The sequence below is a fragment of the Lagopus leucura genome, unplaced genomic scaffold, assembly GCF_019238085.1.
Source record: "Lagopus leucura isolate 7727_CA_CO unplaced genomic scaffold, USGS_WTPT01 Super-Scaffold_741, whole genome shotgun sequence".
Classification (NCBI taxonomy): domain Eukaryota; kingdom Metazoa; phylum Chordata; class Aves; order Galliformes; family Phasianidae; genus Lagopus; species Lagopus leucura.
In genome coordinates, this window is record NW_024962256.1 from 7,266,143 (window position 1) to 7,281,792 (window position 15,650).

General features: G+C 38.2%; 1 protein-coding gene across 1 annotated transcript in view; it reads left to right on the forward strand.

The window, feature by feature from the left end:
* Nucleotides 1-15,650, forward strand: part of INPP5F (inositol polyphosphate-5-phosphatase F) — a 37,939-nt gene that overhangs the window by 4,818 nt on the left and 17,471 nt on the right. Inside the window, exon 2 of the mRNA XM_042863847.1 lies at nucleotides 9,371-9,451. Within this exon, the coding sequence (XP_042719781.1) occupies nucleotides 9,371-9,451 (81 nt within the window). The remainder of the gene's footprint in view (nucleotides 1-9,370; nucleotides 9,452-15,650) is intronic.

Sequence of the window (15,650 nt, forward strand, 5' to 3'; positions counted from 1 at the left end):
AGGTGTCAGTGGGCAGGATGAAAACACTTGGCTTTTTTTTCCTGTTGAAAAATAAGGTGTTTTATGATGAAATTATCGTTATGAATGAACAGTTGAAGCTCTATCATCTTAAACTGAGAGACTTAAGATGCTTCTCTGAAGGCTTTGGGTGCCACGAGGAAATGGTTTGGTGGACACTTGGGCATTTCCTCGTAATGTGAGTGGGACCAACAGCACGCAAACATTCTTTTGCATCTGTTCCAAATTGTATTGCATGCCAACAACAGCTGGAGTCCTGCAGTGTCAAGGCACTTCCACTGAACATTGACCTGCGGGACTTCTTGGATAGTGGTGTAAAGTTTCCTTTTAGAGGCAAATTCTACAGTTTAATATCGAACAGCTCTCAAGTGTAGCTGAATGAAATATTGAGTGTGTTGCAGAAACTCATTTTTAAAGCTACATATTGAGACTTCAGAACCAGAGTTTGCCAGGCTGTAATTTTTCCCTCAGATATGTCAAAAATTTGAAGCTGCAGATGAACACTTCTGTCAGTGTCTGGAGGTTTCATGATTAATGTTTAATATTATCAAAAACATGGTTTCTTAATATAGTGGTTTTGGAGAACAAGATACAAATTTGGTAGCTCAATTCATAAGTGTTAAATTTGCTATAAACTCCTGTCTTCATTGAACGTTCTGTATTTTGTTCTAAAAATGCATGTGGAAATGCTGACTGAGAAATCCCCACTTGCAACTAGCAGCCTGTATTCCTTGAAAACCCAGCATCCTGATGCAGTAATCTAATTTGATCACAGATTATTAAGTGACTTTCCCACCATTTTAGATAAAGCTTTTACCAGTTTATTTTCAGTGACAATTTAGCAATATTAGTTACTGTTATAAATATCATTGGAAAAAAAATCTTAACCAAGAAACTGCTACTGTGAGAACATGGAAACAAAGAGCCCACATGGGGGGAGGGGTGGGAATGTGGATGGATGCATGCAGGTTTTTTTTTTTACCTCTCTGTAAATCTTCTGTGCAGTGCATTAATTCCTGTCAGTGGGATTAATGCTTCCAGCTGGTGGTCTTCATCTCCATCAGCTGGTCATATTTTAACTGTATCCTTATCTTTCAGTTGTCAGAATTGCTGCACTTGAGTCTTCATGGGCAGTCAATAATAGGAACATGTATCAAGAAGAGGTGAGAAACAATTGGATATATATATATATATATCTAAAGGAGAAATTTGGAAATAATGCATTAACTTCTTTCACGAAAGCTCTGTTTTAATAAATGCGCATTAATACTCAATGGGTTGCATATTCTTGTTCCAATCACTTCAACTCCCTGAAAAATAAAACCAGGAATTATTTTCTGAAAAGTTGAACTGAAATTAATAAAATTCCACTTGAAAAACTTTCCTCTTCTTTTTAAGAAAGAAATCTGACATCAGTGGAAGCCCTGAAACGATGTTCATTTTGTCTGTGAAACTGGAAACAAGCAGCATTAAGTTTCAAGCAAAGTACTTTCATGTTCTCTTGTTGGGTAGTGCAGTAAGCCTTAATTGCTGATAATATGCTGGGGTACTCAGGAAGATCTTATGAACATTCTGAAGAAGATGGCATAAAACGTGACAGCAGTGATTTAAAGAAGAATCAGCGTTCAAATCAAATTTAGAAGTGGCATGGCCTAGGAGGGTGTCCCTGCTGGCCATTTACGTTTTGCAGCTATCGTTTAGTTTTTAACTTTCTGTTGTTGGGGTTTTTTGTTGTTGTTGGTTTTTTGCCATGTCTATTCATCTGTTGTAGGCATTTCCTTGTGCTGAAATGTGTTCTAGGAATGTTTAAGGGATGTACTGCTTGTTGTCATGTGACTAAACAGTCACTTTGTCCCTAGCAAAGCATAGCACTTTGTCCCTACTGTTAAACAGTAACAAGGCCTATCTGGTATGGCATCAAATTCTTTACTTCCTATTCAAATACATGAATTAAGGACTGCAGAATATGTGAATGTAGCTTTTTCTGCAGTATCTCTTGCAGTTGTCGTTTGTAATTCTAAAATCTCATAATTGTTCTCGGGCAGGACCAAATACATTTGAATGGAGTGCTGTTGCACGGAGGTGGTGGTCATTCATGACTTGAAGCAGTTCCAACATGTATGCTCTCTCAAGGCCTCAGCTCACTCACAGCCATCTCTATGCATTTGGGTTATGCTTTTCTATTTTGGTGCTTTTCCAACTGTATTCTTTCAGTGTTTTAGGTGTTATTTTTAATGCTTGAGCATCTTGCAATCCTGAAGACTTGTTAAATGAAGGGATGAAGATAAAGTTGAAAATCACTTCCAAAGTCTGTATGCTACAACATAAGATACGTTTGAGTAGTTATTATGAAGTATGTATACTGCTAGAGTTACTTCCTGAAACACTCTGCTTTGCAGGAATTCAAGCTTTTGTAGCAGCTGTATGATTATCTGAAATGCTTATGGTCTGATGCAGAAATGTGCTTTGTGAGCAAAACATTCTGGCTGAGAAAATCAAGGAAAGGATTGAACAGGAGTAGATGCCTTTGGCTAGAAGTAACTAAGAGTCAAGGGTTCTTAGCCACTGAAGCATAGTCTGCTATCTTATTCTAAGCTGCTTCCTCCTCGGGCTTTCTGAGGGGTCAAGAGACTTTACAGGTGAGGAATGAATTGAAGTGATGCTTTCTTTATGGTTGGGAGGGGAGCCTGCATTCTCAAATGACAAAACCTTTTCTGGGATTGGATGGGGATGGCTACCTGCTCCTTACATTTGGTGTTCATGAACAACTTAAGGAGGAACAAAACAAATCCTTCCAAGGTGGAAGGACACTACTGGTTGAATTCAGTGAATGTAAAGTTCAGTTTACGTTTAATGAGGTGGCATAGGGATTGTGTGTGTGCTGAATGGCTTTTTAGGGCAGACTAGTGGACTGTCAGGTAATAATTTTGTTTCTGAGTAATGAATATATGGGGGATATGCAGCTAGTGTAGCCTCTTTGGTTTGTCCCTATAATTTTATAATTATCAATTTGAATACTTCTGGATTTAATTGCAGCTCCCATCAACTTTATATGCCTTAGAACATGGCATTGGAACAACTGACAATGGCAGCTTGTTACTGCTTGTAGCTTAGGAGTTCCTAGTGGAATTACTTGTAATATTGTGTGCTTTCTAGGCAAATGAATGTTTTTTTCCGTATGTTTTTATGGTTTCCCAAGCAGTGCTTGGTGACTCAGAATTTTGTAGCTGCAGCAGAGTACAAAGAAGTGTTCGTTATCCTTACAAGTAGTAAGGATTCATTTTCATGACATCCTTTCTCCTGGGCTTAATATCCTGCTTACTCTTTAAAAAAAAAAGTATGTTTCGCTGCAGTAAGATAAAGATTGTGTTGTTACATCCCTCATTTTAAATCTGTCACTATCCAACCTGAATGGTATGTGAATTTGTTCCTGTTCATCTGGTCCAGTTTTGAAATGCATAAAGAATATGTTCAAGGATACTGAACTGCTTCATTTTCTTTAAAACGAGCGGGATGGATGCGTGCTCTGCAGTGTCTCTGCTCTTATGGTTGAGCCATGCATTGAATACTTGCTGGGATGGTATATTTCTCATGGTTAGGGACTGGGGAATGAACTGGTGTAAAGAAAGCTGTAAGGTGGAGTAGCAGTGGGAAGGCTTGCTGGGATTTAAAAAGGAAAAAAAAACTATCCTCCTAGAAGGGACTATAGCTGTGGGTTTTTTACAGTGGGTGATGAATGGTGATGCTTTGGTTCCTCTGCTAAAGAGGAACATTTCAATTGTAAGTGGCTGGGGGCTCAAGTCTACAGCGGACTGAGCAAGCAGTCTAAATGGCAAATTAAAGATGATTTAAATGAGTTATTAGCTGAAGAGATAATTTGTTTCAAGTTTGAAATGGGAAATAAGCAAGTCAATATAGCTAATGCTTTGTGACCATTAGTTGTTGGTACTTGCAAGAATAAATGTCTTAATGCTCCTCCATCTTTCTGCAATTAGAGTAAATTAAACATGAAGTTAGGAATCTGCCAGTAAGAACTTAGCTGAAGTAGTACTCGAGGCCCTTCTTTTCTAGGAAATGCTTTATACTCTTAAGTCTTCCCAGTTAACTTGTAATCTTTTAATCCTGGCTAGTATTTCAGAACACTGCTCAAAGTTGACTGGAACTTGAAAATAGTTTCTTTTGAAAAGCCCTGAGGGTCGGGTGGTGCTTGTTGCCTTTGATCTGAAGCAGCCAAAACTGGAGGAAGAAACTGAAGTAATTTTAATAAAATTAACTCCTCAGGTGTCTGGTGCTGTATTAGCAGGGCTGGAAAACTTCCTTTGAATATTTTCAATAGGTTGCTTCTGAGCTCTTTTCATATATAAGTATCTGCTGCTTTTATTGAATGCTGAAAGTGGCTGTGAGAATTGCTACCCTGCCAGGCCATGGGAAGAATTTTTGAATATGTTTGTATGTTTGTCTTGATACAGTTCATGCTTATTTATATAAACATGGAGCTCCTATGAGCATGCATAAATTGAGCTTAAAGTTCAGTGGCACTTGGTTTTCATACTGAGTACACTGGCAGAACACATCCTAGCTGAGGTCCATTCCTTGAAATTCCCCAGTGTTTGTGAAGTATCCGCCTGATTTCCAGCGAAATTGGAAGATAAATGGCTGTAGTTATCTGATGAATTGAACCTGACAGCAGCTCAGTGGCAAGGGCTGGATCCAAGGGATTCTAAATGAAATCTTTTTCTTAATTTCCTGCCTCCTGCCTGAGGGAGGCTGATTGCCTCCCCAAGCCCATCAGACTGGGCAGTAGCCATTTGCTGCTGAGCAGTGCCTTGTCCCAAAGCAGTGGTTTGTTTCCTTGTCAGAGCTCGTGCCTGACCTTGGATAGAATCTGCTGGGCGTAGAATGGGGAAAGAGCTGGAAAGCAGTTTTGGCTTTTGACAGTCTTCCAAGTTGCTTTTATATCGCCTTTCCCAGGGTTATGCTTGTATAAACACAAACAGTTCAAGAAGCTTTATCTGATGTTTTTGCCTTTGCATCGCTGCTGGTAAGTTCAGAGAGCTGATGTGGAAATAATCACATCAGAGCTGGTTTTGTTCTGTGTTTGTGGTGAAGTCCTATTGTGCTGTGATTACAATGCCGAGGCAGTCACTGTGGAGAGTAAATGTATGCTTTGTTATCACTAATCTCAGACAGCAATCAGCAAAAAGAGCCAATTTTTTTTCCAATAGCTTGAATTTATTTGGGGTAAGGGAAAGAATGGGAAATTCTATACTTAAAGGTATGTATTTGTGTACCAGGTTTCTGTCCCAAAGTATTAAGTGCATGTGCTAAGGCTTATCAAACCTGGCGGGGCTTTAAATTGAAGCTGACCGAGGGCACCACAAACTCCCTGAGCAGGGGAAGATGTTCCACCTGGCTTAGCTCACTGCTGCTATGGACTTTTCTGTACAGTTAACTTTTTAGTTTGGTGGACAATGGCTACTTTGATTGTGTTTGGGTACAGACAGTATTCCAGTGCTTTGCTCGATTGAGCACCATGGGTAATGCTTACTGATAGAGACTTTTAAAAAATAAAAAAGAAAATAAATTCATGCTTGCTGTTGTATGGCTTCGGTATTCAGTATTCAAATATTTTCAGATGTTTTTTTGTGTATGCTAAGAGGAAACTTTATCTGAGCATTTGCTTATTTTTGGTATGACTGCTTCTTTCTTGGCTATAGAAAGACTTGAACATCTTCTGTAGCATGTATTGCTATCTACCAACTTCTGTTGCCTCTTAAATTTTACTGCATTTCATAATTAAACTAATCTTACAGGCTTGCATTTCACTTTTTTGGGTCTCTGTATATTTAAAATTCTTTCATAACCATGTAACTTTTGCTTTAATTTTAAGAACCCATGATGATGGCTAAAGGAATAGCTGCTGCCAGAACTGCTGGGCAGCAAGTTAAATTACAGCAAACAGTCTTGGACAGTCTTCCAGTACTATACATAAGCTTGAGAGCTGCTTTGTCTGAAGCTGAGTAAGCACGACTGCACTCGACATGAAGGCCTGTACTCTTTTTTTGGAGGATGAGATAGGGGGAACTGCTGAATAATTTGGTTCATCTACCTTATGTAGGTACATCAGAGTGTACTTTAGAGCAGCAAGCTCGTATTAGTGCTTATTTTAGTTATATTTATTCAATGTCGCTGGCTATTGGCTCTGAGTCCAGAGGACACCATCATATGGGAACTGGAGCTCTAACTAGTAAATACATTCTAGTCAGAATGTCAAAACAGATGTGTTTTATTGGTTAGAACAATGTTGAGCTGCCTGCTTCTGTGCTTCACACATACCTTCCTTTAGAAGGTTCTTTTTATTAAAGAAAATAAAAATAAAAAAAATCTTGTGATACTGTCATCAAACAGTGTGATTCCACAATTGATATTTTTTCCATAGCCTAGAGGCATTTCTTCTATAAGAGTTCTTTATAGCTAAACTTTGCTGGATGCTGGAGGAAACACGTCATTCTCCTCAAACGTTGCTAAATATGTGGCTTTTCCTCCCACCGTGTCACAACTCCCTGGGAACAGTTGGCTTTCATGCCTTCACTGATGTAGTTTGATAGTCAGGTTTATTTCAAGTCATTGCTTCCCAGCTTGTGGATCTGTATTTGCTGCCTTTTGAGGTCTTAGTGTGATGTATATTTGACTCCAGATAGCTCCTATTTTTCCAAAGCTTGGCTATGCTGTAAGTGAACACAGGAGTTAAAGTTTGGTCAGTTCTCATTCTCTGCCCTACGTGGGAGAAGTGTTCCTGCAGAAGTTTCAGGCATTGCATATGGCCACGTCCAGGGCTGTGTGTGTCAGAGCATGAAAATGAAGGCTCCTTTAAAAACCTTTTTGTTTTACAGTCCCCAGTATCAGTTTCTTTACATCTTTCTCTTGGTGGGCAAGTCTAAACTGTCATTTCCTTATACCTGTAATTACAAGTAAATCTTTTTAAAGATTTTTTCCCTTTTTTGTGCATTATTAGAACAAACTCACCATTGACAGCTTTCCTTCTAATAGTTTGACTATTAGGAAAAAATTTGGCTCAAGAAGAGTAATGAGGTATTGGAACAGGCTGCCCAGGGAAGTGATGGAGTCACCGTTCCTGGGAGTTTACAAGCAACATAAATATATGGTACTGAGGAATGTGGTCAGTGGACGTGGCCAGGTCAGGTTGATGGACCAGATGATCATAATGGTCTTTTCCAACCTTAATGATTCTGTTCTTAATATATCTTGTCATAGCAGGAAACAAATGGCTTAAAGGGACCTGGATAGTATTCAGATTTTTATTTATGTAGTAGCTATGGTAAATATGAAGTGATTTGAATCCTTTAAATTGCTACCAGTACTGCTGTATGCCTGGCTTATTAGTTTTTTTTATCTGCTTGTGTCTGTTTTTTTTATCTCTCATTGGCACACGGATGAAGTAAATTGCAAGTGTCCAAGGTAGCAAAAATAGATTAAATTTAAAATATAGCTCTACAAGATTCTTGGGGTGAAGGTAAAACTCAGGATGTGTTGCTGAGCTGGGGAAGGTGGTGAAAAACTTGGGAGCAGGGATGGCTCCTTGTGCCTCTTACCTGTAAGTTCATATCTACTCAGCACAAAGATGCTCCTGTGCATTATTTGAACTGAAACTCTGAGATGAAGAGCTCAGGTGATACTTGAACATGTTTTGTACAAGGAAAAGATATTCAGTATATAGAAACATAATGAGTTTGAATCACTTCAGAGAGGCTTGAGCATAAATCCCTGTTCACACTACTGCGCAGTTTCTTGTGCTCATCTATTTTAGTCTCCTTAGGAACTTAAGTTATGGCATGATTCACTTCTCTTATACTGGCTCCTGTACCAAGTAACTTTCTCTAGTGCTCTCACAGTAAAACAGGAACAATCAGGTGTTTTTCTGCACGTATCTACCATTAAATGGCACAGCCTGGTTGCATATATTAACCAGAACTTTGTACCACCTCCTGCAAACATCTTGAAATCTTGATAGCCTATGCACTTAGTTCCTGCTTTTCTTTGTGAAAGCATGCTGCAGAAAACTCCTTTTAAATAAGTTCAGATCTATGCTGACTTCTCTGTCTCATATAAATGCTTGCATTCTGTGATTAAACTAATGTGGTCTGGTTTACTAAGAAATGTGTTAAACTGAAAGCTCAGAATAAATCTGCATTCTTGGAACAGCAGTCTGAGTTGTGAATAAGTTTCAAGGAGAATACAGCGTTTAAAAATAATTGTGTTTAAAAATAATAAAATACCATTGGTTGTTATCTGCAGATTTAAAGGAGGAGCTCGGTTCTTGTGAGTAAGGTGTGGGTGGATGATTGGTCTCTTTATCTTGGGATGTTATGTCAGTCTGCTCTTGAAAATATTTACATATGGGATCTAAGATATGTAACTTTCCTACATGTAAACTGGAGAAACTTCTTCCCTTGAGCTAATATCAAACTATTGGAATAGAAAACCTCAGCTTTCCCACACGGATATTGTTTTTAATGACTTAAGCTAAAATTCTGAAATTTCTTTTGCCACATTATTGAACTTTACAGGTATTGCACTGCTGTTAGAAACTCTAAATGAATATTAGCATCTTGTTACCATCAAATGCTTTTCACACTGATACTGTCTTACTGACTTCCATCTAACAATAGTTTGAATGCATGCTGAGATGAATACCTTTTGCAAATGATGAAGGTGGTAGCGTTGCCTTCCTGTTTGCTTTTATACTTCCTCTGTGGTTCATTGGCACTTTTTAATATGGTTTCTTAAAAACCATGAAGCCTGTATACCCAGTATTATTCCAAAAGAAAATGTGCATCTATACGTATATAGAAAAATGTTGTGGAATGAATAGTAGCTGGGCAGATACAACAGAGCTGGAGCTGAGTGTTAACATCTGCTTGGTCTTCTTAGGGCTACGTTAGCAGCTTAATGACCTGTATTTAATTTCACTGTGACCATGTAAAGTTTCAATTAAGTTATGAATTCCAGTGGATATTAGGAGAACTGAACATCCATTAAACTGAATTAGGTAGCTGAAAACACTCTTGTAGTTTTTTTCTGAAATAACCAGGAAGGATAAGGATTAGAACTATAAACAGGAGGAATCATTTGGTCAATTGATTAAAATAGCTACTTATTAGCAAGCAAAAATTGAACAGCTTATGTATCTTACTCTTGTTATGGGAGTCATAGCATATTTTCTATCATCTGAGTGGGGAAAGCAGAAAGAATGATGTGCTGGCTTGATTGTCCAGCTAAGTTTACTACAAAATATATATTATTATTATTGTTATTTTTTTTTTTTTTTCAGCTACTGATCTTCTTTTGGCATGGAATCCTATTTGCCTGGGCCTGGTAGAAGGAGTCATTGGTAAAGTCCAGCTTCATACAGGTATGCGGCATTTTATTTTATACTGCTTTATTTATACTGCTCGATTTGTTTTAAAGGCACTGATACTGTAAATAGAACTGCGTAACTCAAGTGGATTATGTAGTGTTCTCTGCAATGGTGTAGAACTTCCCAACTATGTGAACTCATCAAAGCATTTATATTTTAGTTGTGGCATGCAAATTCCTCTTTCTGGTGCATAGATTTTGTGTGTTTTATTTTTTTTTTTTTTTAATTGTCTTGTAAAAGTAGAGGACTGCATCCACAAAGAATAAAAGTCAGTACCTGAAGTTCCACCTGAGGCTCCATGTGAGATCCTCATTTAATTTTTGCACAATTTTAAAAAAGTGCTTTGCAGCATTATTAATACTGAACGAAAGTTTTTTTTCAATATCTGAAAACATGATTTTCAGATTTATTCAGATTTCAATTAAGTGCATTGAGGGTGGTTACTACTGAAACATATTTAAAAGTAAAAGAAACATTTGGAAACTTGTTTATGATTTAATAAACCAGTGTTAACTAGAAAGGATCTTTTAGAGCTCTGAATGTCTACTTACTGTCAGATAGAAAAGCTAGCCATAAACTCTAATTCATTTTCTATGTGCTGTCCTTTTAGTAAACCATGTATTTCATGTCATTCTTGAATAGATGCAGGTAAATGTAGGTAAAGTTTCAAGTGTGTTCCAAGGTGCCAGGATGGATTAAGTGCTGAAATGCATCAGATGTTTGTCACACAGGAACAGCTGAGTCAAGATAGCAGAGGCACACTAACAGTAGAGGAAGAAAGAAAACAGGCTGTGAGGGTATGATGGATTTAGTTCTGGGAAGTGGCTGGCTCCATAGTTACCATAACTGCTAGGTCTCACTTCTGAGAGAACAGTTCAGAGCCTTTCTTTTTTCATAAAGCTTTTGGCCGTTTCCTCTTTCCAGTTGCATCGCTTGATCTTCTTTGACTTCCACCTGATATTTTTCTGTCCTCCTTCTGCAGATCTGTTCAGCAGTTCTTTCTGATCTGCTGATACGAGGTGGTTCAGACTCTGCCTTTCTCTGACACTCTCTTCTCATCCAGGCAGCTTGTGCTGTTCAGTGTGTGCTGTCCATAATAAACAGATGAACGATTGCTGAACTCCAGTAATGACCTTTTTTTCCTGCTGTGGGAAAATGCTTCATGCTTGCTTTTGACATGTTTGTGTTTGTTAATAAAGTATTCTCGTACACAAAGGCCTCCCCCTTCTCTTTAGGGACTCTCACATAAAAGCCTTTCAAGGGAGAGACCCTGAACATGCTTTCTGAAAGTTCTCCTGTATCATGGCAACTGAATATTCTTGCATGTATGCTTACTGTGAGACAATTCTGCTTATGAAAGCTGCAATGAGACTATCCCCAGCATGTGACATTTGTTAAAGTGCCAGCTTGCTGTTGTCAGGTAAATTAAGGCTATCAGGTAATAAGCCTGATATCTTTCCATATGTTTTTTACAGCTACTCTATCAATTATGCCCACCCGGGCACTCCATCCAGTTGCTGCTTAGGCAAGTGCTAGCATTTTGTTTCTTTGCCTTTTTTAAATAACACACAAAGTGCTTATGGTCTGTTCTTGTGCATATTGAGGCCTTTAATGATGCAGCTGTCTATTGGGCAGCCACTAAGAGAGAATCCTCATTGCACTGTAGTCAAAATAGGAGAGCTGACTGAAACGGCCTAAGTAGGTCTTTTTAAACCAGCTATTGTCAATGAACTGTCACTTGATTATGTTCAGGTATAGTTCTATGTAGTCCTTCAGCTGAGTCATCTAACACTGTAACAGTAACTGTCTTCATTACTTATTTGTGTATCAATCTTTGTCACCTGGAAACTTTATCAGTAAGAATTGTATAAATATTTAAGTGCTGGACCGTTATTTCCATACTTGGTAAGAGTCCTGGGCAGTGCAAGCTGGATGAAATACTTTTCTTCCAAACCTCACTTGTGTCAGCAGGATCAGGAGGACCTGTTGCTCTGATTTCTTCCCTTTTGCTTTCCCTATCTCCTTCACCTGGACAAGAAAGATCAGAAAACTTATTTTGAACTCTTGGATAATTAGGTTCCTTTATGGGATTGTCTTGCTGAGCATCTTAGGTGGAACAGGCTGCCCAGGGAGGTGGTGGAGTCTCCTTCTCTGGAGATGTTCAAGACCTGCCTGGATGCCTACCTGTGTGACCTGCTGTAGGGAACCTGCTTTGGCAGGGGGTTGGACTCGATGATCTCTGGAGGTCCATTCCAACCCCTACAATTCTGTGATTCTGTGATTATTGACTAATACTGTAAACTTTAAATACTTTCTTAAGAATGAAAGTTGCTGCCAGTATGCTATTAAGCTGTCAGTAAGCCCAAAGCCCATATTCCCTATCCAAGACACAGATCCTTACATGTTCTCAAAAGATCCACTTAATGCAAGAATGCTGGAGTAATGCTGAAGTGACCTTGAAATAACCTAAAACTGACTACAGGGATGTTCTTAATTTAGCATTGGAATCTGCCAAATTGCTGTAACTAGGGATGAGATTTAATTTACTTTAAATCTTCTGCCTTTATTGCTGGCCTAGCACAGAAGAATGTGTAGGAAAGGTTTCTTGGCAGGGAAGCAGTCTGGTGAGAAACCAGCCAATATTGTGTGGTTGTCCTTTTTAATTCTTTGAAACATTTTTTTGCTTGAGAGAATCAATTGTACGTCTGGACATAATTGTGCGCTCAATTAAGATGAAATCTACTTAAGTTATAGTTTGCTTCTTCCCCAATACTGAAGTTCCTTAAACAATAAGATGGTTTTTAAGGAAGTAAAAAACACCTTGAATTGGGATGTGGTCTCTTACCCTCTGTTGGCCTATCCCAAGATGACTTATGAGAAAATATGGGTTGAAAATAAGAATACAAATGGGAGGGGATTCAGGATATATTATGAAGATAATGTGTGAAGTGTAACATTGCACATTGTCTTGGTATGCATCATTAGAATAGTATGTGCATGTGCTTGCCTCTATTTAGGAAGAACATTTATTGCATAGACATGCTATCAATTACAGAATATTAATAATGTTATGTCGTCCAGTTTATTTATGTATGTACAAAATATAACCATTCAAATTCCTTTAGCAGAAATTCCAATACATGACTAGAGCATATTTCTTGTTAGTAGTGAAAGTAGCTACTTTCACCACTGAAGTGGTAACGGTAGCCTGGAATCAAATTCTTAGTTGAGATTCGCTGATCTGCTTTAGCAATTTTGATTTCCTTCACTTTGTCAGTATGACTTTGGCTTCTGACCACTGAAGTTACTACTAGTGCTGTTGTTTGCGAGTCCACGTGTGTTTTGGCTTTTTTTTTTTTCAGTGGTGGAAGATCCCATGTAAAAGTTCTAATCAGTTTTGATTAGAGATTAGTTAATCAAACATTTATTAGAATATGCTCAGAGTTAATGGCATATATCAAACTATAACCAGTGCTGGACTTCTTAGTGCCAGCTAAATTCCACATAACTCCACACTGCAATCAAACATTTCTCTATCTTGTAATTAAAATGCAGTTTAATGTATGCACCCTTATCAGTTTGGTTTTCTTATGTGGGTTGATTAAGACCTGAATAAAACGTTACTGTCAAGTTTCCTTAGATTCTGTAAGCAAAAAGGAAGTGAAATACTTCCCTCCCTGTCTCCAGGAAGGGAAAGCTCTTTTGTTGCCATGCTACTGAGACCTGTGGTTCAGCATCTGAAATATCGTCACTGAAGTGCAACTGCTGCTGCCTCTAACTTAATCCAATCAACAATTTAAAACGTTTTCTTGGCTTTCATCTCATCTTCTTAAATTAGCAAATAGAAAATGATACCATAGTATTTTTTTGTTAGGGCCAAAATACTTGCAAGTAGTGTCACTTGTATTAAACTTACGCACAGTTTAAGACTAATCATTGCTAAAAGGCACTTGGGGAAATGAAATGCTTTGAGAAACGTTAGAAAATAAATTACACAGCAGTGGTGTGCTGGCAGTAAAGCAAAAGCAGAGCTAAATTCCTCTTTCAGTGAGGAATGAGAGGTGATGGCTTACTTTAGATACAGTGCTTTACATCAATTGTTGCTGCTCTGCCATAGTTCATAATATGGTTTTAAAAAAAGAAAAGCAACAAAAACAAACCGTGGGATCTTGGTGGATGACCTAACACATGCAGCTTATGGAAGGACATGTAACTATAGCCTTCTGTTCTTAATGAAAAAGTTTTACATAACTATCTTTTTAAACTGTAGAAGCACTACTCTAATCTGGACATTCCTGGCAATTACACAGAGTTTCTGTGGTTGTTGCTGTAGTTTTTAATTGGGGGCATTTTTTATCTGCATACCTTGATTCTTGCCCGTTTTCTTTTGGCCTGCCAGGAAACTCCTGTTGTTATTTTGTTTATTTTTCAACATTCCTTGGCTGTGGCTGTAATATAAATGGAGTTTTGAAACGAATGCCAAGATAACCATGTCTTTATTAAAAAAATGCACTCAAAGGTAACAGAACTCACTTGGCTGTGTTGAGTTCTTGTTTGCTGCTATTAAGGCAATATGAGATACCTTTTTTTTAAATTTTTTGTAATGGCATCATTCTGATTATTTTGCTTGAGATTTAGATGGTATCCTTTCTTTACAAATCTGTTTTATTTGTTGACGTGCTGATCTCTTCATAGATTTGAATTGTGTGGTTAAACCTCCATAAGGGGGAATAAATGAGAGTATAGTGTTCACTGAGAATGTCTGGGTGCTGTGTTTTCTACCCCTGTGTTAAGCTTGGATTGAACTGGATTTGCAGAAACCTGATTGTTCTGCCCAGTAGAAAACAATCTAAAAAACCTAGAGCTACTTTACAGATAAAAGTATAAAAAACTTACATTTATTACTTTCACCTTATCCCATAGTTATGAGGTGTCAAGCTGAAGGCAAGAGTGGTTGTCAGTCATGTTGCTTGTACGTGTACTAAACAGCTCTTTCACACCTGCTGTCAGTAAGGATAACCTTTTTGCTGGTGTCCACTCTCATTCTCATGTCCTTATCTTTTATCCATTGACCATCATTTGTGCAGTTAACTCATTTTTTAGGAGGCTGTGATTATGTGACAGTGTGGAAAAATGTGGTCTAACCTCAAAGCTTCCCCTGTTAGAGCAGGATGACATCCTGAGTTCCCTGCCAACCTGAACCACCTCTGTGACTCCAGAGGTGATGGTTTTGATTCTGTGCTCAGGAAGTAGTGCAGAAATGCTCTTGGAAGTTGATGTAACTGAACAATCAGTGCATGACTTCATATCCTCCTTCCCTGGTTGTCAGAGCACATTTGTACTTTTGGGAAACTGTAATTTACAAAAGCATGGTGCTCCTTGTATTACAGGCTGATATTATTCCAAAGATGGTGATACACAATTGAAACAGTGTGTTGTCACAGCGCGTGTTTTTTAGATGAGCAAACTGTTGCTGAAACACATCATCTGCTTTGGGCAGAAACATTAAAGATTGAACTGCTGTTATTGGAAAGATGCTTTTAACTTTGAAGCTTTGATTCTAAGCTGAAAGTACATTGAGAATTTACTGTAACTTAACACTTTTTCATGTTTTGTTTTGTTTTTTTTTCCCTAAGGAACTCAGAGGCTTAAACTCGATATAGAATCTACTGTGCAAGGCAAATAGACTAGATAAAGCATATAGAATATAGATAAAGCATATGGAATATAGATATTTTTCAAAGCATAATACTGTGAACTGTCAGTTGTGGAAGCATATCGGTCTATGGCAGCAAGCTTTTAATGCTTGCATAGGACCTCTCCACTTAAACTCAGGTGGGAGAAGTAGTCTGTCTTCTGTTTTTCTGCGCAAGAGAAGTTATGCAGGGAAAAGCATAGCTTGCTGCACGGTGAGATCCAACTGTTCATTTCAAGTTGTGCTGCCACTTGGAATGTTGGGGATGCCCGTCATCCTAGAGGTAATTTTGCCTTTGATGGATGTCTGTGGAAAGTGTCTCTCTGCTTCACTGATGGCAACTATGCTACCTCTTTGTGAGAATAAGTAACCTTTTCAGGAGATGATTTGTTCTTGTAATGTGCAGTGGCAAAACGTGGCAGGAGCAAATCATCATTCACTGGATTCTTCTCATCAATTAACTCCTGGCAGGGGATTTTACACTGTGAGAAAAAATTT